This window comes from Lontra canadensis, unplaced genomic scaffold, assembly GCF_010015895.1.
Source record: "Lontra canadensis isolate GAN:19392208 unplaced genomic scaffold, GSC_riverotter_1.0 scaffold32, whole genome shotgun sequence".
Classification (NCBI taxonomy): Eukaryota; Metazoa; Chordata; class Mammalia; order Carnivora; family Mustelidae; genus Lontra; species Lontra canadensis.
Genome location: NW_022631026.1, coordinates 15,252,791 through 15,280,228, shown reverse-complemented (window position 1 = coordinate 15,280,228; position 27,438 = coordinate 15,252,791). Strand labels below are relative to the sequence as shown.

The following is a 27,438-nucleotide window of genomic DNA, read 5'->3' as shown; positions in this document are numbered from 1 at the left end:
AGGGGGCGGGCGGGGGCCGGGGCCGGAGCCGGGGCGGGCCGAGCGCGCGGGGCGGGGACGCGGCGTCGCCGTCGCCCGCGGGTCCCGTGACCGTGCGCCCCGCCCGGAGCCGGCGCGGTCATGCAGTCCCCGGCAGTGCTCGTCACCTCCAGGTGAGCCAGACCCCCGGTGCTCGGCGCCGCATCTCGGGCCGCGTCGACTCCGGGTGCGCGCGAACGAGCCGGATGCGCCCCAGTCCGCGGAGCAGGCGGAGGCGTTCCTCCCCGTGGGTCCGCGGCCGGGCCTCGCCAGCGCCCTGGCGGGTGGTCGAGAGTCGGCCCCCCAGCCGCCCCGCAGGAGAAGTGGACGCATTGAGTGTCTCCGTTTTACAGATGGGGAAAACTGAGGCCCTTAAGAGGGTAACGAACTCGCTCCGGACCCAGTGGAAGGCCGGGATTGGCTGGTCCCGTAGGCGGGCGGAGAGGGGGTTTCCTCTCCCCTTTGCCGACGTGCGTTCACCTCTTTTTAGCCCGAAAATATAGTTTATGCCTCCTGTCAGCGCTCACTGTGTGCCAGACCCCGTGCACGGCACTGGGGATGGGGGTGAATCCTAAAAAGCCCGGACTCTTAGGGGACACGGAATGAACCCAGGTCTGCGGGGGCCAGAAGCTAAGGGGGAGGGGGCAGTAGGTTCAGGTTGCCATGGGAGCGCAGTGCAAGGGCGGAACCCAGGCATCTAGGAGGGGGCGAAGGAGGCCGCGTCCCAAGGAAGAGTAGGAGTTAACCGGGTGAGGGGGAGAGAAGCGGTGGCAGCTGCACCAGGAGGTAGCTCCGGAGAAAAGTGCAAGTTACAGCAGATGCCTGGGAGGCAGAAGGTGCCGTGGTGGCCCAGCCTGACCCAGACCTGGAGGACCTGTGCAAGGTGGATACTGGGAAGGAGGCATGTGCTTTGACTCTGTTATAGAGTGACTCACTTAAGGTATTTCCGCAGACGCCACTCTCCTTTCCCCTACCCAGGATCTTGGTCTAAGATGCCAGTTTCTTGCAGAAATGGATGTATTTGTTTCCCAGCCCAACGGTTCTTTTTCCCGCTGTAATCTGAACTCCCCTGTGACTTCAGGTCTAGAAAAATGTGATTCTGTATGTGAACCCTGATGCCAGAACCTGCTTGGTGTCCCCTGCATGACCCAGTGAGGTCACAGGCTGTGTCTTCATTGGCACAAGTGTGCCTGGGGTTCCCTAAGTCACCTCTCCCTGAGCCTGTTTCATTCTCTGCAAAAAGAAGTTTTGAGATTGGCAGGTATGAAACGTGCCGGCGGCAGACTCCCCTCTTAGCCCATACAGATGGGGTGCGACTTCGGCGCCCAGTGCTTGGGAAGGGGGTTGGTGGCTTTCCTCCCTGCACCCCGCCGGCAGGGCCTGCTCACAGTCATGGGTGCCCAGCAGGTGGTGCTCACTCCTTCCCCCTGGCAGGCACCCACAGACCCAAGCCGCTGCCCGCAGGGGGGTCCAGATGCTTGAGACCGGCCACCAGGCAGGCTCCTCCCAGTCGGACCCCAGTTCAGCTTTCTAGCGCAGCCCCCCACTGCTCATCGCCTCTGGCCTTCACACCTGCGTTTGTCCAGCAGCTCCTGGCCCGGTGCCTGCTCTGTGCCAAGGACTGGTTCAGGTTCTAGGGTACAGCAGTGAACCAAATGAAGCCCATGTTGTGGAGCTTTAGTGGGGACAGCTGGACAGTAGGTAAATAGATGGTGTGTCAGGGACGATAAATGGTATGAAGGAAAATTAAACAGGAGGGAGAAAGAGGAGACAGGAGTGAGTGCTGTTTCATCCAGGAGTGTCAATCTGACAGAGTGGCAGTTGGGCAGATCCAGACAGGCTCCCTGAGGGAGGGAGCCATGAGGATATCTTGTACAAGATAGTACCGAGCAGAGAGGACAGCAGAGCCAATGTCCTGGGGCAGGGCACCAGCAAGGAGACCAGCGTGGCTGGAGTGGCGTGGGCCTGGGGGAGTGTTGGGTGAGGCAGTGAAGAGCTGTGGGTTTGGGAGTGGGTGGGTGGGGGAGCAGTGCAGGGGTGGAGGGAGAGAGAAGGGACAAGGAAGACTTGCAGAAGTGTGCCTTGGGTAGGCGATGGCCTCAAGTAGGAGCCAACCAGTGTATCCCCAGAGGTGGGGGAGGCGGGTGCACGCCCGTTGTGAGGCGGAAGCTCGGGGATCTCTCTGATTGCTGCCGTTCTCCGTGAAATAAGAAGCAGGGCTGTCAGGGGAGAACAGCATCGAGGGTCCATTGGGGGTTTGTGGAGCAACGCGGCTTAGACCCCACGTCTTGCTGCTCAGTGGATGGTCCCAGGAGCAGCAGAGTAACGTCAGCATCACCGGGGAGCTGGCTGGAAAGCAGACTCTCAGGTCACATTCCCGAAGTGCTGAGTCCAGACCTGTGCATTGACAGCTTTCGCGGGTGCACCTGAGGTTCCAGAAGCTTGGTGTTAAGGCACAGCCGACTGAACTACACCCGTGAGGCAAGTCACACCCACCTCTTGCTTTTGTACATAAAGTTGGTGTATCGTCCTGGCTGCTGTCATGCCACGTGGCCGAGTTGAGTAGTTGTGACAGAGGTCATAGATCCTACAAAGCCTAAAATGTTTATTGTCTGGCCTTTTATGGCCAAAGTTTGCCTGGGGTCCAGGGGCATGGGAGAGTGAGTGAGTCAGGCTGAGGTGCATCGGTTACCTGGAGAAGTTGTCAACATGAAGCTGGTGGGTCCCCCTCCCCGGGGCTTCTGATGCAGTGACCTGAACTTCCCAGGTGACACCAATGTGGCGGGGACCACGGTTGGAGAAGCCCAGTCTAGACCAAGGCAGGGGTGCCAGGCCCAGGCTGCGGCTTGTAGGTTGTGGCTCTGAACTCCAGGTGGGACCAGGTGGCATGTCCGAGCGTTTGTCCCTGTCCCGGGCAGCTGCTGGGCACCGGTACAAAGGAGGCAGAGAACTGGAGAATTCGGGAGGGGGCGCTGGAGAGCTGGGCCTGCAGCAGTGATTCCAGCCGTCGTACCCTGGGGCCTCCCAGCCAAGGAGGTGTGACAGGAGCAGCAGGTACAGTGGGAGCAGTGGGGTCGTGGGCTGAAGGTCCTGGGGTGGTCCGATGCGGGGTACCGAGAGGGAGAGCGTGACCTCGGTGTTAGGTGGTGCCTGCCGGTGGGAGGTCAGGGGCTTCTGCACACCTGCTTTTCTCGGCCGAGAGGCCCCCTCCTTCCGCCCACCTGTGCTTCGTTGCCTTAATGATCCTCGTTCCTGCCTCCCTCCAGCCTGGAAGAGGCAGCGCACAGGCTCTGGGGCAGCGGCCTGGGTGTGAACGTTGGCTCCGGCTCTGACCAGCAGAGACCCAAGCAGGTGACTCCCTTGTGCCTTGTTCCCGCTCTGTAAATGGGTCCCAGCAGTTGTGTCCCCTGTAGGGCTGCGAGAGCAGGAGTGACCTCGGTGAGGTCCTGAGAGCCCACAGCAGTGCCGGCTGCTCCCAGGCTCATTTGTCATGGGCTCTGCGCTCCCATGCTCGTCCCAGGAACACGCGTGCACACCGTGTGCTAAGCCGGGAGCAGCACCGGCTCGCTCCGCGGAAGGCCGAGAGTGCTCCTTTGGTCCCTGGCCCAAGGAAAGGAGGGCTGATGCGTGAGGTGTGTTCTTCCATCTCACAGAGGTACCTTTGGTGTCGCCTGGGCGTCCCTCAGTCGTCAGTGCTTATGACAGCGAGCCCTGTGTCCCACGAAAACGCTCATGTGTGTGCGGAGGTCTGCAGGCTCCCCGCGTGTGTATGCACTTCACACGCAGGTGGGTGGCACTTGTCCTCCTCGGTGGGGGACAGACGGCATCCCTGTGGTGACCGTGTCGCATGCCTGTGTAGAGGTGGGAGAAATCCACGCCGAAGGAGTCCTGGGGAACAGAGTGTCTTTGAAGTCCTGCTCAGCCTCGAGGATGAGGGGTCCTGTCCTGGGTGTGTGTGATGTGTGTTTGTACGCGTGGGTCCGCATTACCCCCTTTCAGACGGCGAGCGTGCAGTTGCCGTAACATCTCATGACCTGTTGACCCCCCATACACATCTGTGTCGTGATGACCGGTTCTCCAGCAGCTGCACTATTTTGCTGGGCACTCTCGCAAAGCCTCACACCACAGCCTTCTCAGGGCCTCGTGGGGCCCCACGGCTCCTGAGAACCCTACAAAGATTCCTTTGTAGCCCTCCTGCCCTCAGGTTCGCTGAAGAAACAGGTCTCTGCTCTGGTTCCCGGCGGCGTGTCCGTCTTTCCCTGTGCGCCGACAGCCCCCAGATGCCATCCCTCCAAATCCTGCAGGGGCTGGTGCCCTGAGTGTGCGGAGCTCACCTCCCCGCTGGTGATTTTCCACTAGCCCTGTCTCTTCTGCTCCCGCTTGTTTTCCTGCTGGGGACGCCGGTGTGTGGTGGGGCAGGTGGCCCGAAGCAGCGGCCATGGAGGACAGCCCGCGGAGGGGCCTCCCGCCAGGCCTGCGGGAGCACCCTAAGGCCCTGTCCGCGTGTCGCTCCAGAAGCCTGCCGACTTGAACCTGAGCTTCCTCTGCCTTCTCTCCCTCCGGCAGGCGAGTTCAGAATGTGCACACGGGTCTCGACCTGACGGTGCCGCAGCACCAGGAGGTGCGGGGCAAAATGCTGTCCGGCCACGTGGAGTACCAGATCCTGGTGGTCACCCGGCTGGCCGCGTTCAAGTCGGCCAAGCACAGGCCCGAGGATGTCGTCCAGTTCTTGGTGAGCAGGGGGTTGGGGAGGGGTTTTCCAGGGGGGCCAGGGACCCGGTGACACACCTGCCACCACCGCATGAGCCTCAGCAGGGAGCGGGTACATCTCTAGCCAGCACTTGCTTGGGCCAGAGAGTGCCAGAATGTGCCAATCCGGGAGGGCGCGAGGGTCTCCCAGGTAGAGGGCCCAGCCTAAGCAGAGACTAGCCACAGGGCTGGGGAGGGGTCGGTTTGTGTGCAGTGGAGTATTAGCCTGGAGGACGCGGAGACAGCGGACAGGGTCCGGGTCACAGTCACAGGGGGCGTACAGGGAGCCCAGCTTGTCCTGCAGCCAGGTTGGAGTTGTAAGTAGGGGAGTGACTCACTGGCCCCTCTGGTGGGGAGTGCTGATGGATTGGGAGGAACCGGGCAGGGGCAGGGGGCCCAGTGATGAGGCCAGGGGAGGACTGGAGGCAGGCCAGCAGTGAGGGGGAGGTGGAGATTTGTGAAATATCTCCAAGGTAATGTGCATATCGTCTGCACCAGCAGAAGTAAGGAGCGGAGGGGGCGGTCAGTCAGAAGGACACAAGAGGACCAATCCATGGGCTGGAGCCAGGGACCGGTCAGGCGCAGGAGGCAGGTTTGGGAGGCATCAGCTTAGAAGTGATGTTAAAAGTCTGGGACTGGATTAGGTTGCCCAGAGAATGGACGTGGAGGATAGAGGGAAGGGCTTAGGAGGGAACCCCAGAGACCCAGCCGTGCCGGGATGGTCATGGAGAGGGAGGAGGCTCTGGGGCCTGGAGTCACAGGAGACTGGAAATGCTGGAGACCCAGCATCCTGGAGTCACAGGAGCTAAGGGAAGAGAGAGCTTTAAAATAAAGGCAAAATGAACGAGAGCCCTGTGGTGTAGACAGGATCAGTAGCTACAGGTTTGCTCATGGTTCGTTCTGAAAGTCCTGGCAGCCGAGACAGAAAGGGAAACAGTGAGTGACCCGGCTGTGGTGCCCTAGTAGCAGAGACATCACCTTCTCAGAGATAAAATGCATGGCCCAGGTCTGTCTTTGCGGGAGACGGAACCCATGGTAGCATCTAGAGGACGGTATCTTTCATGTGCTGCTTGGACTTCCAGTGAGAGGCGAGGTCTAAGGTTAGGTGGTGGTTCTGGTTCTGCTTGGCTCTGAGTGGTGGGGTTTTGCAGCTCCTGATGTCTGGTCTGACCCCCACATGGAGCTCAACACATGCCCCAGCCCCATCCCCCAGCCCCGTTTTCTGGGATGGGAGCTGAAGAGCGAATCCGAGGTCCAGTCTCTGGGCGTAACAGAGAGGCAGCATGTGGGGAGCGGGGAGCAGTGTCCACTGCTGTGCCGAGGGCCAGCCTCATGTGGGACGCTGTGCGTGAGGACAGCTTGACCCCTTCGTGCATCACAGCAGCGCCGCTTTCCTCTGACTGGTAACACCCACGCCCTGTGAAGGGGGCATGTGCAGGCCTGGGTGGTCATTCCGGCGGGTGCTTCTCAGGCAGTCTGAACCCCTGTGAGGGCAGAGGAGAGTGCTTTACACCCATCTGGGGATGCAATCCAAAGCCTGAAAATCTCTGAAGTTCCATGATTTAGCTGCAAAAAGAAAAAAAGCATTTGCCTTCTATTCCTGAAAAGGATACCCATGCTTTAATGTAAAAATGAGTTTAATTGCTAATCAGAAAGTAAAACCAATCCCCAGAGAGGGTCACTGGGTATGCTTGCTGCTGAGCGGATGCCCCGTGTGCTGGTGGCACAGGCCCACAGGCTTCCCTCAGGGACTCTGGGGAGCAGCGCTGTCTACCCTGTGCGTGGGTGCGCCAGGCAGAGAATCCTCTGCACTCCCTGCCTCTCTCAGAGCCTCCTCATGCTGCTGTCCGGGTAGCGACTTGAAAAGCCCTGGCTTTGGAACACTGATGCGTGTGGGTCCTGGATGGGGTGACTTAGAACTTCCTGCCCCCCCCCCCCCCCCCCCGCAGGCTTAGTGCTCTGGAGACTCACAACTTCCAGGACCAGGATCCCCGTGAGTCCGTGGACTCTGCCCGCATGGAGCTGTCCAGCCAGCAGAGGGCGCTCAACCCTTAGGGTCAGAGCTTCCTGGCCGGGTTTCGGTCTCTGCCGGCTGCAGTCACCAGTTCTCAGGACCCAGGGGCCCGCTTGGAGCCTGCATCCCTTAGGTGAAAAGGATCCTCTTACCTTTCCTTGAGGGCTCTTCTTAGGAAAGCTCCAGAGCCAGGCTCTTGTGTTGACAGCCGCAGGCTGCAGTCCCCTGTCCCACTCCCCAGTGTGTGGGGGTTGAGGGTGCTGGGGATCTAGATTCTGCTCCTGCCACCTGCCGGCATCTGAATCCCTGATAGGCTCGGGCTTCTGGGAAGAGTTCAAGGTGTCCAGGGCTGCGTGCTGTGACACTGCTGTGCCCCGGGGTTCCCAGGTCTTGCCCATCAGCCACACCAGCATTTCCAGCCTTGGCTTGGGAGTAGAAGTGGGACTGTCCCTGTTTGTACACTCCGTGCTCCCTCAGAGGAGCTGGGGGGACAGGGCTCGCATACAGGGAGAGCACAGAGTCCAAGCCAAGCGAGGACGCTGGGCGGCTGGTGGGGTGTGTGCCTGGGTTCAGGGGGCCCGGAGAGCCCACCATGGTGACATGGTCTACAGCAATTCCTACCTCCCACCGTGCTTCAGCCACTCATGCCACGAGAGGCCCGGGCCACGTGGGGCAGAGACCATGCTGGGGTGGCCTCACACAGAGCAAACTCAGCTGGGGACGGGGTGCTGTCTCAGGGTGACTCAGGGGGCCTGGGACCCCTTCCGGCCTGCTTCCCTGAGGTTCCAGGATGCTGGGCGTCCTAGCCAACAGCAGCACTGAGAAACAGCCTTGCCGTATCTGGTTCTTCTGCCCGTGAGCACTGAGGACCGTCCCCACTAGAAGGCTGCTGTTCCTACACAGGAGAGTGACCGAGAAATTATGCTCAGAAGAGGCAGATCACGTTGTTGTAAGAAGATGACCTCATTGCTGCCCAGACCATGAGGTCACCCCACTAACATGCTGCAGGCCCAGAATGGAGGCAGGCAGCCCCCACGGTCCCCTGTGGGCCAGGCCGGGGTCCCTGTGTCACATGTCTCTACCTGGACCTGTGACAGCGCGTGGAATCCCCCTTGACTGCATCTCCCCTTTGGCTACGAAGACTTTCATAATTTAGCCTAGCATGGATTAGGGGGTGTTGGGAACAGAGCCTAAGGCAGGGGCGTGGGGGGAGGGTCAGAGGGGGTGAGGCATGCCCCAGGCACCTGCCTGTCCTTTGGCAGCTGTCCTGGGGATGGGCCCCAGGCTGTCTGGGTGGGGTTAGGGGGGAGAACATTCAGGAAGCACCTGGCTCCTCTCATTCCAGGTCTCCAAAAAGTATAGTGAGATCGAGGAGTTCTACCAGAAACTGAGCAACCGTTACCCCACGGCCAGCCTTCCCCCACTCCCCAGGAAGGTCCTGTTCGTTGGGGAGTCCGACATCCGGGAAAGAAGAGCCGTGTTCAATGAGATTCTGCGCTGTGTCTCGAAGGATGCCGACTTGGCTGGAAGCCCAGAGCTGCTGGAGTTCTTAGGTACCTGAGGCTCTGTCCCAAACCTCTGAGGTCTCCGTTGGCCCAGAACTGGGCCTCACTCCCCTGGCTGGGCCAGAGCAGGGCCGCCACTGCTGGCGGGAGGAGACTGCCACCCGGGGCTCCCACGGGAGCCGCCAGACGGGGCCCCCACGGGGCCTTCTCTGTAGTCTGACCCCACCGGTGCCCATCCTGGCCGTCCCCAGAGCCTCCCATCCCATACGTACACATGCCCCACTTTGCCTCCTGCCAGCCAGGCCTCAGACCTGGCGCCCAGGGAGGTTAAATTTTTAGAGGGGTGAGGAATAAAAAAAGCAAAGCTGGTGAATGCACAGAGGTTGGGGTTGGGTGAGGCTGCAGAGCCCCGGCTTCTTCCACCATTTTCCAGCCCCCCATATGCACCTGTGGGCCCCGAGTTGTTCGCTGTGAGATCACAGCCTGCTTGCCTCCCAGTGGGCTGTGTTGCCTGTGATACGGGCGCCCCAGCTGATACCGTCATTGGAAGAAACTCCGGGTCTCCTGGCCCCTCTTACAGAGACGTGGGTGGGATACAGTGGTCTGACTCTCCCCGCCCTTCTGGGCCTCCGTTTCCTTATCTGTAGAACGGAGGCGTGAACAGGATCTCTCCTGCGGATTTTTACAGTAGTTCAATGAGTCCATACCTACAAAAATGCTTTTTACATGATGCCTATCACACGGAATAGAAATTTTGAGTGATATTTCCACATTTGTTCTAATAACAAGCATAACATCAGGCAGCCTATCATTACTGCTTAGATCTACATAATGCAGTCGCACATATTGCTGTGGTGTATCCCAGGCATGCTGTAGGTTCTCTATCTAAGGGTGGTATTTTTTTTTAAAGGAATGGCTTTCAGGGGTCTGTTACTCAGTAACTATCTGGATAGAGGTGATCAAGTAGTCTAAACCTATGTTTCTCAATCCGTCCTTGGGGAAGGGCTAGATTTGTATTCCCGATCGGTCATGGACAGATACTTTCACAAATACAGAATCACATGTCTGGGTGTCGTGACAATGCCAAGCTGCTATGGAAGTTTCCAGATGCTTGCTCTCCCTTTCTGTGCTTACCACATCATGGATTTCCATCTGTGGACCATGCTTTGAGAAGTACTGATGTAAGCCAGTTTGTAATGAAGCTGTTACAGTTTGTTCTGGAATCTTCCATGAGCTCACTCTGCGCCCCATTGGGTTCATAGTCTAAGTGCCCAGACCCTTGGAGCAGGTCTTCATTTATGGTTGGATTGCCAGAGCTCCCTGATAAGCCCCAGAGATGCATGCGGGCTGGCTTTCTCTGCCCTTAGCCCGTGGACATAGGCTTGGCTGTTGCCATGTTGTCAACTTGTTCCAAGGCTCGTGCCTATAACCACTCCACTGTAGGCTTCGCTGCAGGCTCTGGGCTTGGAGCCCCAGCTGCCCCCTGTCTACCCAGACGCAGCAGCCTGTCCCAGCATGTTGCAGGAAGCCCCCAGCTCAGGTCCTGGCACAGGAACTTGGGTGGGGCAAGGCTGCCTCGTCCTCTGGCAGTGGGTATCAGGTGCCTTCCTCCCTCTCCTTCCACAGGCACCAGATCCCCAGGGGCTACAGACCTTACCAGCAGAGATGTCTCTGTCCTGGATACACACAACCAGGCCCAGGAAGACGGGGAGGCTTTCGACTTCTTTGAGCAGCAGGACAGAGCAGAGCCTGAGGCTCTGCCCATCCAAGGCTGGAAGGGCGAGGATGCAGGAAAATCCTCCGAGGAAGAAGAGGAGGCACTGGATCCCCTGGGCATCATGCGGTAGGTCTCCACATCCTGGATAGGGCCTCCTTCTGGCCTGCCCCAAGCTCTCTGGTGAGGGCTTCTCTCCCTCCATCGCTCGTCATCACTCCCTGTGGCCTGGTGTGCTCGGGCTGGGCTCAGATGTTACCTTCTCCTCCCTGGCCCTCTGGCCAGGCAGGCCCTGGGTCCCAGCTCTGTACTGAGTCCCGGCAGGGCTGCCCTTGGCTGAGTACCCCCGGACAGCTCAGCAGCCCAGGAGCCCTGGGCTCTCCACCTGGCTCATCACTGACAGCCTGGGGCTTATGGCATGTGTTTGGAGCCCCCTGGGCCCTGTTGTACTGTCCTTAAAGCAGGGGTGTTGACCTGGGCCCTGCCTCCCCACAAGGCAGTTGTAAGGCCCGTGAATCACATGGATGGAGGGGACAGATAGCCTCTGAGGAGCCAGCTGTGTGTGATGGAGAAGGTGGCACGAGCCCCCCCCCCCCCCCCCCCCCCCCCCGCCCAGTCCGCTGAGTTCCTTTACGTGCGCGGACACACACACAGGGGCGCACACACAGGTGCCCTGGCTGGGGAGGAAGGGTTGAGCCAGGTATGGTCTCAGTGGTCCCTCGGCTGTCATCCGCTGCCTCCTTCTTTCCTGAGCCCCTGATGCCTTCGCGAATTGGTACGCTGCTCCCGGGCCCCAACGGCGGGGCTGCCCTGTGCTGGGGGCAGGGGTCCGGGCGGGAGAGCTGTCTGTTCCTGAGGCCCGTCCAGTGCACACAGGCCGAGGTGTCTGAGCGGGACCCCCCCCCAAAACAAGACAGGCTTGGCCGTCCCAGGCCCGAATGAGAAAGCAGGTGGGAACCTGTTTCTGAGCATCTCCCACTCGCCGAGCGTACTACCCGCACTGCATGCCCTGTGGTCCACAGACACCCTGCCTGCGAGGAGATGCTGTCCTCCCACTTCACAGGTTAAAGAAAAGCTGCAGAGGCCGAGTGCCCGGCCTGAGGTCAGTCAGCTGGTAAACAATGGCACTGGGATTCCAGTCTAGGTCAGGGTTTTGGACGCTGCTTGGCCTTGATCCTGGCTCTGCTGTTTCCCAGCAGTGTGGCCCTGGCAGTGTACCCCTTGTCTTCAGTTTCTGCGGTGAATCGGGTCATGGTAGCCCCTCTCCACAGGGCCCGGGTGGAGGCTGAGTTAAGGCGAGTGCCAGCACGTGCTGCTCTCATGGCTGCAGCTTGCCGCCCCACCCCCTCCCCCGAATCGGACTGTAGACCCAGGGTGACCGTCCCTCTGTCCTGATGAGAGATCAAAGTTCAGTCACCCTACAAGGGATGCCCGCCTCACAGGTCCTATTCCAGAAATCAGGGAGGGGCAAGTTCAGCGTAAAGGACATGAAAGTTGCAGTCCAGAAAGCTCTGCCCACCGCCCACCAGCCTTCCTGTCCTGGGGGAGTCGGGGGGATGTGAGGCTGGGAATGGGCAGGTGGAGGTGTGGCTGCATGGCCCCTTGTGACCAACCTAGAGGAGATAAGGAGTCACACTCTGGAAACCCGGGCCCAGAGCCAGAAGTGCAGGCCTGGGGTCTGGTCCCCCTAGCCCTCCATGGGCACCCTGACCCAGACGGGGGGTCAGTGGCCCTGGGGGAGAGGCAGCGAGGTTATGTGGGGAGCAGTCTGTAGGAGCCACTTCCTAGCAGCCTCACACGACCTGCAGGCCCTTCTTGGGCTTATTTTGGTCAGGATGAGGCTTTGTTTGAACTCGGGCTCCCTGTTGTTCAGAGGAACCACACGTAAAGCCAGACCAGGATTTCAGTGGTTTGTGCCAGCTTTTGGCTGAGGGTCATGCTTAGCAAAGCGGCTCCTTTTTTGGGTAGGAAAATGCTGTTTGGGGTTGGCAAGGGCCGCCTTGAATTTCCTACTTATTCCAGTAGCAGATAGTCAAGGGACATGTCTGGGACCACCCGCCCCCGGCACTGTCACCAGCTCTGGGGGCCTCATTCTCGAATGCCAGGAGAGTGTAGCACCTGCCCAGGGCCCCAGAGGCTTAAGACCTTCTGCTGGTTTTTCCTGTAATGACGGGTGTGACAGTGGTCGGTACTGTCACTCTCATCAGGGAGAATAACACCTAAGGTCTTTTGAGAGCTTATTAAATGCCAGAAACCGATTTCCATTCCTGTGACTGGACATTTCTCTTCTATTTCTGCTTTTGTTTTTTTAGAGGTCATGACACACCACATTGCTCTCAGAACCTGTGTGGGTTCGTGTGCTCCAGGAAGTGTGTGCATGTGTGTGTGTGTGTGTGTGTGTGTGTGTGTGTGTGGAAGCTGAAGTCTTGAAGTATGGAGACAAGTAGCTCCTCCAAATTCACGCAGCCCCATTTGGCAGGTCATGACTCAGTGGTGCCCCCTTGACTGTCCCTTGATTCCAGTCATTCTGCAAAGTGGGAGGAGGGCAGGGTCCTGGGATTACCCCCTTTAACAGATGGGAAAGTCCAGGACAGTTGAGCAGGGACTTGGCTGAGCCTTGCGTGTGGCCGCCCCGCCGCCCACCCCGTGGCCACACTCCCAGATGTGCCCCCCTACCCCCACCCCAGCACTCCTGTGGGCCTGGCTTTCCCGAGCCACCTCATTTCCAGGCGACAGGCATCTGTCCTTCCTGCCGTGGGCCTGGCGGGGCGCTGTTGCTCCACGGCAGGGCTGCTGGGGGGCGGAGGGGGGGTGGGGTGCGGGTTGCCAGCACAAAGCCCCGTGCCCAGACGGCCTGGCTTTTCTTTGTCTCTTAAACCTGGTTTTGATTAGGGGGAAAGAGTTGCTGCACCAGCACCGACTGCTCCAAGACAGAAAGCGCTCTCCGTGGGCCCATCCTGGCCATGCTGCTCCCCTGCTTGCGGGGGTTTGAGCATCCTTGTCCAGGCGTGACCCACAGATCTGCACACCGAGCGCACAAGCCTTGCACGCTGTGCTCTTCTCTCCATGTCCTGTCATGGTCCCCTCCCCATCCCACAGAGTTGTCAGGTCTCGCTCTCCGTGTTAGAGACAGCACCTCTGAGAAAGACGGAGTTCTACCATGATAGTTCTGCCTTCTGCTGGAAATACCTTGTTGGGAACGTTTTTAATCGTAACTCCAATGATACACGACTGGTACAGACAATTGAAAACACAGCAGAAGGCTTTTGCCCTGAAGGTATATGCTTCTGGATGTACGTTTCTCAAACCCAAAATGGGATTGCGTTGTGTGCACCATTCCACAGTTTGCTTGTTTTCAGCTTATATATTGGGTCTTTCCAGATCAGTAAATCAACTTCTACATTTGTAACTGTGCTAGTCCGCCGGGTCGATGGCCTGTAAGTGGCATTGCCAGGCCTGCCTGGGGGCACTGTGGTGTTTTCTGTAAGTTTTTGCTATTACAGGTGGTGAGGAACTTTATCCTGTGTAGAGCTTTTACCCCCAGTGAACTGCCCTTAGAGCCATGTCCTGGGCTCTTCTGCCCAGGGGCCTTGGTTGTGCTCCTCCAGGGAAGCATTCTTTAGGGACCCAGTCCCTCTCTTTTGGGAAGGCCTCTCTGCCTACTCACGAGGCTGCTGCCTCCTACCTCTTCCCCCAGTGCCCAGGGAGTCCCTCCTCTAGCCCCCAGTCCCAGAGGACCCTTAGGGACACTGGCACCTTTAGGGACAGGCTGGTTCCTGCATGGATATGCCTTCCCTCAAGGCTGGGCTTCCTGCTCTCTGCTCACAGGAGGGGGGGCCAGTGCCCAGTGGCCTGTGCGTGGCCTCCAGCAGGGAAGCTGGACCTTTTTTTGGAGCATGAATCATGCGTTTTGTCACAATTGTTTATACAAATGTTGCGTTATCTTCACAAAAGAATCCTATGCATCTTAGTATAAAAATGTTTTACCCTACATTTGGGTAACATCACTGATCTGGGATGACCCAGCACACTGCCAGGTACCCCTTAACTTGCTCCCATTGGAGATTGATTTATTTCTGCCCCAGCTTTATTGAGAACTGGTCGGCATATGGCATTGTGTGAGTCTGAGGTGTACCGTGTGATTTAATGCACATATACATGGTGAAGTAGTCACTGCGGTGAGGTTAGCGGCCGCCGCCATCGATCGCCACACAAAAGTACAGTTTCTGAGATTCAGAAGCACGGTGTCCCCCAGGTAGGCCGTGGCGGGGTGTGCAGGGAGTTGCGCGGGCGGCTCCTCGCCCACCCCACTCACATGGGTAGCAGGCCCACCGGGAGCCCCGAGCACCCTGCAGCTTGTGAGAAGCCCCTCAGACTGGGGCTTTAAGGAATGCTCTAGGTGATCCACGGGGAAACTCCCGCTTGAGGAGCCCCAGAAGCCAAAGTTGATGAGGGCCTTGGGTATGGCAGAGGGAACTGAGACAGGAGCAGTAGGTCCACTGGCCATGGGGCTTCCAGGAGGGTGGTCCCAGGCACCCTCGGGGGGCCCCTCTCCGGCTCTCTGGCTTCGCTCCCCTCCCACCTGCCACCTGCTGGGGGGGGGTCTCCCAGTCACAGTGGGGCCGTGCAGTCAGCCCTGGCCTGGCCTGGGACCAAGATCAATGAGGACTACAGGGGGCACGGTGACAGCTGTCCTACCGCTCACAGCCACAGCCCCCATTAGCGCAGCCACACGTGCTCTACTGACCAGATCTCCCCATCCATGTTAGCGCAGAAAGTCTGGCATGAATGAATGGTGTGACACTGCCGTATACTTTTTTTTTCTTTTTTAAGGTGACATTTTGAAGATGTATTTATCTGTCAGAGAGAGAGAGTGCGCGTGTACACAAGCAGAGAGGGAAGGCGGGCTCCTCCCTGAGTAAGGAGCCTGATGTGGGACTCAATCCAGGATGCCGGGGTCATGGCCTGAGCCGCAGGCAGACGCTTACCCGACTGAGCCACCCAGGCATCTGCTTTCCACTCTTTTAATTCAGTAGCAAGAATTTCAGTTCTGGAGAAATCTCATACAGAGCCCCAGTGTGTATCAAACAGCCCGAGGGAGAATTGGCCCGGTTGGGACAGGAGTAGGGACTGGACGTCTGCCCCCTAGGCCTCAGCTCACTTCTCCCATGGCCCTGCGTGGCTCTGTGGAAGGCCTGGCCCCTTAGAGCATGGTTTAAAGCCACTGGGATAGCTGGGTGTGCGGTCAGCCCGGAGCAGAATTAGAGGCCAGCAGGCCCAGGTTGAGATCCCCAAGGGCACTGGGCAGGTCGTTGAACTTCTCTATGCATTCTCCAGCTTGGGCGATGGAGGTGATGGGTTTTTGCAATCGCAGGGACTGCCAGGCCCCACGGGTCATGTGAGCATTTGAACTATCGTCGGGGATGTGGGAATAAACCAAGATGGCCCGAGTGAGAACAGCCTAAGGTCTTGATTTGGAGCCGGCCGCGGCGAGGGAGGGGTCAGACCTGCATTTAGCAGACCCCAAGGCAGGCTGGAGTAGGAACAGTTCCTAGTGGGAAGGAGGAGGCTTGGTTGTGCCCGACTGGAGGCTGTTGGCGAGGGAGACTGCTGCCTGTGTGGCGTCCCGCATGCTCTGCGGTCAGTTCGGGGAGCGTAGTTGAGTGTAGTTGGCTTTCTTTGGCTGCTGGATGAGGAGGGAAGCGGGGGTAAAGATTAGGGTAGCTGCCAGTTTGTGTTGTGGTTTGATTCCTTAGGCTGGCGGCTGCAGGGTATGAGACACGGGTCTGTCTGACGTCTGCTCTGCCCATTGCCTGTTTGTATATTCAGTCCCTCGGGGGTGCGGCCAGAGCTGGGGCCTTGCTTCCCAGCAGTTGGGGTTGGGGGCGACAGGGCCCCTGCAGCCAGACGGGCCTGGTTCGGTGGTGGTGCAGGGCACCGTGCTGGGTGAGAGGCAGGGGAAGAAACGTCAGCTCGCACGAGGTGCAAAGGCAGGGGAGTCCTGGGGGGGCTGATCAGTGAGCCCTCAGGTGGGGTTCAGTGGCCTGGGGAGTCCGGCTCTGGCTGTTGAGAAAGATCCTTGAGTGTGACCCTGGGCTTCAAAAAATGATGGGTCTTTACCAGGCAGGCCTTGTGTATTTGTCAGAGCACAGAATACAGTCGTGGGGCAGGAGCTTGATGTGAACCTAGTTGGTATCAGGCTCCTGCTGTGCCCTGCGCCGCCCTGCATGCAGGCTTCCGCTTCCAGAGCATTCCCTACTCCCATGTAACGGCTAAGGGAACAGGCCCCGAGAAGTGAAAGGACTGACCCGAGGTCATAACGTGGATTCCCTGCATCCCCCTCCAGGGCTGCTCCCCAGGAATAGGGAGGCCAGACTCTCCCCCAGGCCTTGTGGGCTCTGGCCCCGACTTCCCCTCAGACTCCCCTCCCCCGTGTGCCTGCTGCCCGGCTCGTGGCCACTGCACCTACACCACGCACTTCCTGCCTTGGCATTTGCACAAGCCTCTCTGCCTGGACCACTGCTTTCCCGACTCTGCTGAGCCCCCGTCCAGCGCTTCCCCGAAGCTCCCATCCGGGGAGGCAGGCACGGCTCAGGGATGACTGCCTGTCCCCCGTGACCCACGCCACAGTGATGACTGGGTCATCGTGGAGGCCCCAAAGCCTGGTGCTGGTGCAGATGACATTGTCCCGGAATACAGGTCACGGAAGTTCATTCATGGGCACTCTGCGAGTTTCCCTCGAAGGAAGAGAAACTGAATTTAAAATCCGAAAATGAAAAATGCTTCATTGGAAAACAGGAACGTGGTACGATTAGAAAGGAGATTGCTCTCTGTCTTTGGTTACGCACCACTCCGGCTTGGAGGGTATGTCGTGCTGTCTGTGAGTCTGGGCATCAGAAGGACCCACTGCCTTCTCTTGGGTCCAGGAGGTGCTCCCACAACTCAGTGATGCAGGTCCTGGGCAGCTGGTGGCTCTCGGTGGTCGGCCAGGGGCACAGGTGCACCTGGAAACATGGGCACAGGCCCCCTGGGTGGCCGGAGGGGAGGCTGCTGTCATGTGTCCATCACTGTCACCACAGCTGCCTGAGCCCCATGAGCAGGGCTGTGACTGACTGTCGGTGCTGTCAGCCTGGGCACCTGCCGCCTCCCTGTGTTTGCTCCTCCCCTGCCTGCGCCACATGGCCCATGCCGGCAGACGCACGAGGCAGAAGAGCTGGTGTCTGTCCGTGCACAAACCTGCCTGCTACAGAGACTTGCTTCCACAGACTTGCACCCGTCCAGGGAGGCCCTCCCCCACACCGCCCCACCTCATGCCCCCTGTGCCAGAGCCTGCCCAAGTTCAGGTGACCTCCTGCCTTCTCTCCAGGAGGTCTGTCCATCGCACACTTCTCTGTTCCATGCCCCGCTGCCCCAGCCCTGGTGACAAGAGTCTAATCCTATTGGCCTCCCTTCGGTGAAGAAAGGAGAGGCACCCTATATTGCAGTGGCACAGAGGGTGGGTGGCAGACAGGCATGGCGGGTGACAGACGGGCACAGCTGAGTCGGGCGGTGAATGCTACAGAGAGCCGGGTGGACACTGTGGGGGCAGGTGCAGAGCAGGGACCGGGGCGGGTAAGGGACAGGTCAGGGCCATAGCCTGTGTATGCAGCCCGAGTCTGTGCTCACACAGTCTGTGGATGAGGGGAAGACAGGGGCTTAGAGACTCACCTCACGTAGGCCGTGCGCGACCTCACCCTGAGGCCTGAGGTCTGGCATCCTTCTAGACTCGCCCCTCTGCTCACTAATCACCTCACCGTCCACGTGTTCTAGGAGCTCTTGGCCTTCTGATGTCCCCCGATCCATTTCCGCATCATACTGCAGTGCTCCCCCAGGCCAGGCCCTGATCATTTCTCCGTGGACCACAAGCCATGCTGCCCTGGGGACCCGGTTCCTGATCGTGCCTGAGCCGTGCCTCTGGCAGACCCCACGGATGAGGGGCTCACTTCCCCTGCCTGAGTCCGTGTCTGTTTCACTTGGCCTCGTCCAGAAAGCCCCTAGGGCTGGGTTGGATCCTTGCCCTGTGCTCCGCACATTCCAGGACTCTTGCCCTGTGCGGTCTTGGTGGGTTTATGGGCCTCTGAGTCAGCTGTGAGCTTCTGGGGCAGTGGCAGGTCTCACTCTCAGCCCGGGAGGTGCGCGTGCGTGAGTGCTGGGTCCCAGAGGGCATCCGGGGTGAACGCCAGCTGCTTACAGAGTGGCTGAGGGTGGGTGAGGAGACCAGCTGTCGTGACCGCCAGCTTCGGAGGAGCGAAGCCTTCCAGGTACCGTCTCTGTCTCAGACTGGTGCTGGGAACCCCATCTGCACCCCCTCTCCGCTATTCCTGGGGAGCAGGAATGAGTCTGGATAAGAGACGTACTGTCCCCTGTGTCCATCTCTCTGTTCACGTGTCTGTTCTTCCCTTTCCCCTCTTTCCTTCCTTCCTTCCATCTGTCCTTCCATCCATCAGTCCTCCTCTTTGACCCAGTATCTGTGGAGCGTCTTCTCTGAACCAGGCACGTGGGTGTGTCCCAGAGACTCGAGTTCGGGGGCCAACCAGAGCAGGACCCTGGGGCTTTGAGCGGTCAGTGCTCCCTATTTCCTGCCTGTTCTCTGCCTCCCCTGGGAACGCTCAGGGAGGGCTGGGGAGATGGAGGATAGCCCGGTCGGGGGTGGGGGGGGGGTACGGACGGTGCTCGATTGACTGGACGCCCCCACGTGCCACAGATTGGCTTTATGTCATTTCAAGACCATGAAAGATCAGAAGTGCCTCCGCGGAGAAAAACAAGATCATTCATCCCATTTGGGAGGAAAATTCACATAGAAGGAAAGTCAGGCCAAACTTGTGTTCTCAGAACCAGAAGTAGGTGTAAGACGGGAAGTCACAGATCTCTCTGAAGACAGAATTCATCATGCTTGTCCTCTCCCTTCCTTTGTTCTCAAAACCGCTCCCATCTTTCCACGGCTCCTCTGATTTCTGTCCGTGGGAAGCCTCTGGCCCCCACGCTCCAGGGCTTCAGGTGAGGGCTGTCTGTTGGGTGACGGAGGCCAGCAGTGGGGCCGAGCCCACAGGCCTCAGGCTGGGCCAGTAGCTGCATCAGATTCCTCGGAGACTCCAGCGCGGCTTCCTGGGCCGGCCCTGGGGCTCTGACTCAGTAGCTCTCGGCTGGAGCCATCTCCATCTGGCCTGCCTCTGGCACCCACGTCCCAGGGGTCAGGAAGGCAAACCGGCTTACCCTGATCCGAGAAACAAAGAGCAGGTGTCCCTGTCAGGGCAGTCCACCTTGGCCCTTCAGGGTGTGTGAGGTGGCATGGCTGAAGGTTCCGGAAAGCACTTGCTATGAGGATGGAGAAGGCCCGGCACCTTCACAAGCAGGGCTTGGGGGTGGCACCAAAGCAGAGGTGTGTGCCCAGGAGGTCTGTGACCTGAGCCTGTCTGGGTTGTGCCCAAGATGGAGGAAGCAGGGTCGGGGCGTGTGGGACCTCCTGGCCCACCCCTGCCCTGAGACTCTGCTCTCCATTTCATCCTCCAAATGTGCAGGCCTGAGCCTATTGTCCTCACCCCACCCTGGATCTCCCTGCTGCGGGGACACCACAAGGGGACAAGAGCGCAGGACCGTAAGTAGGCCTCGGCCCTGAGTGCATAGGTGGGCTCCGTCCTGGAGGTGTGACCCCGCGGCAGGGGCATTTCCAGCTCCCACAGCTTCTCCCATCTCAGCTGAGCCTCCGATTCTACCGCAGGTCTGCAGCCGGACCGTGGGAATGGGCTCCTCTGAGCAGCCTGCCCTCCAGCCTGCAGGGCCACTGGCGCTTTGTCCATCTGCCGCTGGTTGGTCTGTGCCATCGAGGATGGCAGGGCCGGCTTCTGCCGCAGGTTTCCCACACAGTGTTGCCAGCAGGAGCTCAGACGGTGACCTCTGTCTAGTGGAACTGCCCGCCAGGCAGACAGGCACCCCAGAAATTCTGTTTCCAGTAAACAGCGTCTTTTCACTATTTGCAGGAACCTTATAATGGCTAATTTTGGTATCCACAGCAGGGATTGGATCGCCGTGTTAAAATAAAACCAAGTTTGTTTATTTATTTATCTGCAATGTGACTTACGTATGCAGAGCCGCAGGGTCCAAGTCCGTAAAGGCTTCTGTGTGCTCTGTGTGCTCTGCATCACCACCACCCAGGGCAGGAAACAAAGCAGGCCCATGGCCCAGAATCTCCCTCATGCCCTCTCCCAGTTTCCCAAAGCAACATCTCGTCCAAGGCAGGACCTTGGCCAGTGGGTGAATGAGACATCAAGGGACCTTGGTGAGGGAGACAGAGCCAGTGGGGGATGCTCTGAGTAGCCAAGAGGTTTCCTGAAGGAGGTGGGGCTCACTCGGTGGGACTGAAGTATTTCTTGGAGTGACAGAGGTTTCCCTTCTCAAGGCTGCTTTCCGCTTGTCCCTGGGTACCACCTGTTCCCAGCCTCAGGCTGCATCCACCCCCCTTTTCCAAGTGGCTCTGAAGAGCCTGGCCCTGGGAACGCTGGGGGCACTTGGCTCCTGCAGCCTCCAGAAGGAGAGCAGCTGCTCTGCCCGGTGCCCGGGCAGGCAGGCCTGAGTCCTGGCTGGCCCGTTAGGGCGGGGAGCTGTCTGGCGGTCATCTCGGTCATGCCGACATTCCCCTGCTCCTCCCATACATCCTGGGGCACAGGGCCCAGCCACTTTCCATAGCAGGGTCTTACACCTCAGGGTACTGGAAAGTTCCTTCCTCACCCAAGTTCAAGCTCACCTTCCCTGCGTGGCTCTGACCAGGCCATCTGCGCCCACTGGCCGGGCTCTCGTGAAAACTGAGCTGTGTCTGTGATTCCGTAGCTCTAAGAAGTCCAAGAAACGCCCTGAAGTGGCTGTGAAGCCCAAACCCTCACCCCGACTCACCATTTTTGATGAGGAGGTGGACCCTGATGAGGGGCTCTTCAGCCCAAGCTCGAAGCTCTCCCCCCAGCGCCCGGCAGAGGACGTGCCCCTCCAGGACCGTAAGTAGAGCCTCCAGGCCTTCCCTCTACTCTGGGTGTCTGCTCCATGACCCAGCCAGACTCTTACAAGTGGCTTGGACCCACCACACGTGAGCACAGTGGAGATCTTCCCCTTGTCCTGTTTCGACGTGGTCCACGCTCAGCTTACGGAGATTTTCTGCCGGAGAGATTAGTCATGCGCTTTGTGTCCCCATAGCCTGGAACCTTCCAGGACTATATGTTTGTTCTAATCACCCTGGGGAAGTGGGGGTGGCAGTTTTATCATTCCAGTGGCCAGATGTCGGCACTGTCTGGGAGGGAGATGCAACTACCCAGGTGTGCCGTGACTCTATGATAGATTCTGTGTGACCTGAGTAGACCCCACTGGAGGGTCCTGGGCAGAGTCGGAGAGAGGAGAGCCGAGCGGCCTTGGGACTCCTCTACTTGTCCCGAGATCTGACCTTTCGTCACCCCACCCGGGTCCTCGTTCAGGATGGACAAACGCTGTCCCCCATTAACCCAGCACTTAGTGACCACCCACGAAGGGCCAGGCTCTGTGCCGAGCCCGAGAACACATTGATGAGAATGACAGTCCCGGCCTCACAGCTCTGAGGACATGTCTTGGCAATTTCAGCATCACCTTTGAGTGCTGTCCCTTGCCCTCTTCCTGTCCCCACCCGGGCCTCTTCCTCCAGTTCTCTGCTCTGCCTTGTCCCTTGCTCACTGTCTCCTGGCTGGGCTAGGAGGCTGGGTGAGGCTGTCCCCACCTGTGCCCCCAGCTGCTGAGGACAGGCCAGGACATCCTTTGACCACTCTGCCCCTGCCTTCCGCACAGCCCTGAAGTTGTTCGAAGACCCTGACCTTGGCGGTGCTGTCCCTCTGGGTGACCCCTTGCTGCTGTCTGCTGCCCGTGAGAGTGGAGGGACCGTGTCCCACGTGGAGCTGTTCAGGTACCACCTGTCCCTTGGGCACTCCTCTGCCAGCCCTCAGAGCAGCCTGGGCAGAGCCGGGGACCCGTCCCCGTGTGGGAGCATCTCACCGGCTTCGGCCACCAAGAGAGGGCATCTTGGCCCATCAGAGGCAGGAGCCTGTGGGTGGGCGCTGACTGGGAGGCAGTGGCGGGGATTGGGGCAGGGGTGGGGATGGGCCACAGGCCGGGTAGCTCTGCGAGTTTCAGAAAGAACTTCGTGAATACGAGTCTTTGCCTTCCCACACTCACGCTTTCATAATTTACGTGGAGAATAATTAAATTATATAATTACAAGAGCAAGTATAACTGGCATAAATACGTTCAGGAACAACCATTAAAATGGGTTCTTGGTAGCACACAGCCCTCCCCGGGGAGAAAACCGCAGGTATGCTGGACCGAGGCCGGTCCCAGGAGGGTCCCAGGGTCAGGCTGTAGAGGGGAGGGCGAGGCATGGTCTGTTGCACAGAGGTGGGTGGACGGAATGTGTGCACGGGGGCTCCTGCTTCAGGGTGCTGGCTATGGTCCATGTGCCACAGCCTACACATGGCCTGATTTCATCCTCACAGCGGCCCCCACCTAGATGCGAGCTTCCCCCGGACAGAGCTGGGCTTGGAACCCAGTCCCCTGGTCTGTGTCCTGTCCTCCCCGCACCTTCCAGGACCCTCGAAGCACTTAGAGGAGGAGAGGCTTGGAGATCTGCCTCCTGCCCTGGGCCAGCCACTTACGCATGTGCTGGCTGTGCTCTCCGCATGCTTGGTACTGTGTGTCTCTGCTGTGTCACCTGCACCCCTAGAACACGGCTGTGCTCAGCGGTTTACAGGAGGCTGAGCTGTGTCTTTCCAGGAACATGGTGCTGAGACGCTGTCCTCTGCACCCTCGTTAGCAGCCTCGGGCTATTAGCCCTGTCAGTGCCCGAGTCACAGCAAATGCGTCTTGTCTTCACATCTCCCCATGGCCCCTGGCACCTGTTCACTGTCATCTGTGTCCTCGCCCCTGACCGCCCCAGCAGGCTGGGAGAAGCTGGGGTGGCAATACCTTGAGAGGAGAAACTGAGGCAGTAGAGTCAGTCCCGGGGAGGGTGTCAGGGCCCCGTGGAGTGTGCCCTACTCGGGGAGGCTCTGCCATCTCCAGGACACGGTGTGTCCCAGGGAGGCCATTCTGTGGGGCCTTTCTTGGCACAGTCTTTCCTGAGTCTGTGACGCCAGCACTTCCCGACCCATGTTCTTCAGGGCTCCGGTGTCCCTTCAAGGGGTTCTGTGGCCAGACGGCTGGGGCAGTACCAGTGTTCAGCACAACTCTGGGCGTAAGTAGGAAACAGCGTATAGCGTTGCATGTTTCCATTGGTCTCTGGGGGCCCTTTCTCTTTGTCACGCCTCTTGGTGTCCCCCACAGCCCTCTGAGAATTACTGGGGAATGGGTGTCCGCGGTCCGGCCTTCACTCTGCCACACAGCTGGTGAGAACGAACTCACGTTCTGAGAGCAGGAGCCGCATCGTACTCTTTGTGGGGCTCCACGACTATCCAGGCAGCAGTCGGGGTTCCTGACGATGAAAAGCTTCCTAATCCTCATCCATTCGCTGGTGCTGTCACCCACCCGTTCATGGCATTGTGGCCATTAGGAGCCTGAAGCCCCCCAGAGCACTCTGCCCCACAGGTGTGGGGGGTCTCACAAGCTAAGTAACCCCCTGCTGTGCAGCCATGCCAGTGGTCGGGGCCTGTCCCCTGTGAGAACCTGGGGAGGTCGAGTGGGACTGGGGTCTTCAGAGCTCCGTGCTGCCTCTCTGTGGGAGCCGGGCCTTGCGTTCGTGAGACCCAGTCCCAGCCGTGACTCGGGGAGCCTGGGTAGAAATAGAGTTCATGGAAAGGGGTGCCCCTGCCACCACGTGTACCCCAAGCGTGATGGTCCCACCTGCCACGACAGCAACTGCTGATGCGTTCCCAACAGGGTTTGCCCCAGCTGCATAAATCCGGGCTGCTGACATGGGCTCTTAGCTGCTGCTGCTTCCCGAAGGCCCCGTGGGAGGATATTTCAGTCCCCCTGAGCTGTCCCGGGGCTCCAGCCCGGGTGGAGGCTGCAGGTGGAGCCCGCACCTGCCCCAGGGCCTCAGGGATGAGCCTCTGCCTCGGGGAGCCGGGCCACAGCTGAGCTGAGGTGGCCAGGAGCAGCCGGTCTTGTCACACTTCGGGGATTGCCTCAAACCCAAGATAGCTACCTCTCTGAAGGCCTGGCTTGGGCTGGGCCCTCTCGGGCTGGGCTGGAGGGACAGCTCTGCCATCCTCAGATGCTCTGACTCCTCCCTTTGGGGGTCTCTGCCCCACCGCAGGGGGGTGACCTAGAGCTTCTCTGGCAGCTGGTACTTGGCAGGCCGCCCCTCCAGGGGAGGATGGTGCTGGGCACACCACGCTCCAACAGACTGCTTCCTAGCCCGGTTGATGTCTGAGCTGGACCCCATTGACATGGGGAGACTGAGGACCAGGGAAGGAACATGACAAAGCGGACTGAGGCCACTGGTGAAGGCACAGCGGGAGGGAAATGGAGCCGTGTTCCAGGTGCCATGTGCTGTGCTTCTGGGCCCACAGTGGCTCTGCAGGCCTTGCTGGATGATGTGGGCGTTCCCATCTCGCAGATGGGGACTCCGGGGTCTTCTGCCTCTAGCACCTGAGCCCTCTCTCCCTTGTCCCCAGCATGGCAGATACGGCCTGCTGAGATACCCTTAGACACCTTGGCCCAGGTGTGGGCAGCACCGGTCCAGATGTCTCTGCTGGTTGCTGGTTTAGGAAGCATGTAAAGGCATCCTCTTCTAGGAATTCAAAAATTGGCCCTTGGATTTCAAAGGGAGTTTTCCGTGTGACTCTGTGAAGGCCCCCTGTGAAGGATAGTGTTACCAGACTCCCCACTGTTCCCCAGCCCCGGTCTCCTGCTGTCTCCTGGTTCCAGACTAGACTGGCCGGCATGCAGCTTCTCCCAGAGGAGAGGATGGGTTGCTGCGCCCCTGAGAGTGTGAAGTCAGGAACGCATGCTGTCCGCCTTGTGCCTGAGAGCATGAAAACCCTGGTCAGGCCATTTTCCTTAGCATCTTCTGGAAGCTAGAGCATCCCTGAAGTGATCTCATCTAGCTCCTCGCTGATGGGATACTGAGGCCCAGGGAGGGGAAGGGACCTGCCAGGGGTCACTTATTTTGCAGTTCTTTCAATTACTGTGTCCCAGATGGGACTGCCATCTGTCAAAGGACAGAAGAGTGGACAGTAGGTGTCCTAAAGCCTGACCCAGAGAGAATTTTCTGAGGATGCAGGTGTGTGGAGGTTTTCACAGAATCCCAAGAGAAGCTCCTCCCTCAGGGGAGGAGTCTGGATCAGGGGGTCTGGATTAGGTCCTCAGAGGCAACAGGTCCAGCAGGTGTCACCTGAAAGGCCTCAGGGGGCCTGTGGCCTCAGCAGAAAGAGAGACCCTCAACCCTGGAGAAATTCCAATCTGAAGGGCTTCGTTGCATTGGTACCCCAGGAAGGCATACACACCTGAGAGACCCAGGCACCCCCAGGCCAAGTCCTGTTCCTTCACAAGCTGGCCATGAGCCCCAGACAAGGCCCTTTATCTCTTTGTACCTCAGTTTTCAATCTTCTGTCTGTGAAATGAGAGTACGACCTGCTCCCAGACAGCGTCTAGTTACCATTCAGTGAATTAGTGAACATGGAAATGCCTGGCCTCGGTGGGCTTTCAGCAGGGTGTGAATTGGGTGGCTGGGTGCTGGGATGGATTGAAAGGGTCTTGCGTTGTGCATCTGGTTTCCACAAATTGAGTTCCTCTGCTGCCGGTTCCAGGAACCGGCCACAGAAGCTCGCTCAGGCAAAGAGGGAAGAGGCAGGTTGTGGCCTCTGGGGTACCTGGTGCCTGGGGCAGGTCCTGTGTGACTGTCCTACTGCCATGGGTTGGAGTCCCACCCAGTGATGGGCTGTTGGGTCCAGGACTGTGGCCCCGGCCCTCAGTGGGCCCACAGTGGGCACCGTGGATGGCTGGCCCTACCCCACCATGGTCAGATCCCCTCATCGAGTCTTTCTCGGGCTGAACTTGGTGCAGACGAGGGCTCGGCTCCTGAAGTCAGACACCCTGGTCCGGACCCAGGCAACGTCACACATGGTCGTCTCACAGGTAGCTCGGCCTCCTGAGGCTATAGTGTCCCACCTGCGGGTGGAGCTCCGCCGTACCCCCAGAGGGTTTGGGGTAGACCAAGGTATGGTGTGTGTCCTCAGTGCTTCGTACAGAGCAGGAGCTCTGCGTCTGGCTGCTGTTAATCTTCTTGGGAGGTTGAAGGACAAGTCCCCTAAAGTGCCATCATCTAGCGAGGGACCCCCTGAAAAGCAGAGGCCGCTGAGGGGCTGCAAGGAAGGCAGAGGCTGTCCCCTAGCTCCTGTGGAAAGGCCGGGTGGGGCAGGGCCCGTCGCCCTGCCCAGAGCGGGGTGCCCTTGCCTCCGGGCCTTGCTCCCTCTGCGGAGGTCACATTCAGAGCTTCCCCTCTGGTTCCCTAGAGTTGAAGAGGACTTGGACCAGATTCTGAACCTGGGAGCTGAACCCACAGCCAAGCCCCAGCCTAAGCCCAAGCCGCCAGTGGCAGCTAAGCCAGCGCTTCCCCGAAAGCCAGCCGTGCCCCCCTCAGTGGGCCCGCCGGAGGCCGTGGCGGAGCCGCGGAAGCAGCAGCAGCAGATTCAAGCCATGGACGAAATGGACATCCTCCAGTACATCCGGGACCACGATGCGCCCAGCCAGGCCGCCCCCAGCCTCTTCTGACCCTCACACCCCTGGACTGGCCCTGGGCTGGCAGAGCCTCTCCCCAAAGAGATGTGCACCGAGGGGGGCCCCGTGCGCCACGGGGCCAGGACCTCTGCTCCCAGGGGAGTGGGTAGACGCCCAGGTCATAGGACCCTGTACCAGCTTGGTATTTTGTTTTGTTTTGTTTGCCTGTGGGGTCAGAGAACCCTGCAGGGCATAGAAAGAGGAGTCCCCACAGGAACTGGGATCAGATTGTCTCAGCTACATGGGTGTGGAGGGGAGAGTGTGTCCTTGCTAACCAGGAGCTCAGCCCCTTGGATGAAGCTGAGGCCGCAGGGGCCCCAGGGTGCCTTACTCAGGGCAGGGAAACTTTGTGTCCATCCATGCCTGCTGCAAGGTAGCGAGGGTCTGCCAGCCCGGGAGGAGGAGTGGAGTTCCTGGGCAGTATGGCTCCTAGGGACCTGCAGGCTCCAAGAGGGTCCCCGGGGGACAGATACGGAGTGGGTGCCTGGGAGAGCCTGGTTGGGTGGCATGTTCCTGAGCAGCCTCTGGTCCCCAGGGGCTAAGCAGGGTGCTTTCCCATGTGTCCAACTCGAGGGAGACATGAGGCCCAGTGCCTGCCTCTTTTGGATGTGGATGGCCTGACAAGCCCCTGGTCTCCCTCCCTCCTTCCCCAGGGAATGCCTGGCCAGACCATGGCT

At 59.3% G+C, this 27,438-nt stretch overlaps 1 protein-coding gene across 1 annotated transcript; it reads left to right on the top strand.

Annotated features, from left to right (window-relative positions):
- Positions 1 to 58: 58 nt before the first annotated feature.
- On the top strand, positions 59 to 26,996 carry HS1BP3 (HCLS1 binding protein 3). Its single transcript, XM_032866913.1, has 7 exons — positions 59 to 152; positions 4,585 to 4,750; positions 8,127 to 8,334; positions 9,913 to 10,129; positions 20,864 to 21,024; positions 21,839 to 21,953; positions 26,497 to 26,996. Exons 1-7 carry the CDS (start codon positions 121 to 123, stop codon positions 26,753 to 26,755), a joined length of 1,158 nt encoding a protein of 385 aa, XP_032722804.1. The 5' UTR covers positions 59 to 120; the 3' UTR covers positions 26,756 to 26,996.
- The last annotated feature ends 442 nt before the right edge of the window (positions 26,997 to 27,438 follow it).

Excerpts from the sequence above, each read along its gene's own strand:
- HS1BP3 (XM_032866913.1), top strand. The coding sequence starts at position 121 with ATGCAGTCCCCGGCAGTGCTCGTCACCTCCAG. Across the intron at positions 21,025-21,838 it reads GGACGTGCCCCTCCAGGACC|CCCTGAAGTTGTTCGAAGAC; the intron begins GTAAGTAGAGCC and ends CCTTCCGCACAG. Across the intron at positions 21,954-26,496 it reads TCCCACGTGGAGCTGTTCAG|AGTTGAAGAGGACTTGGACC; the intron begins GTACCACCTGTC and ends CTGGTTCCCTAG.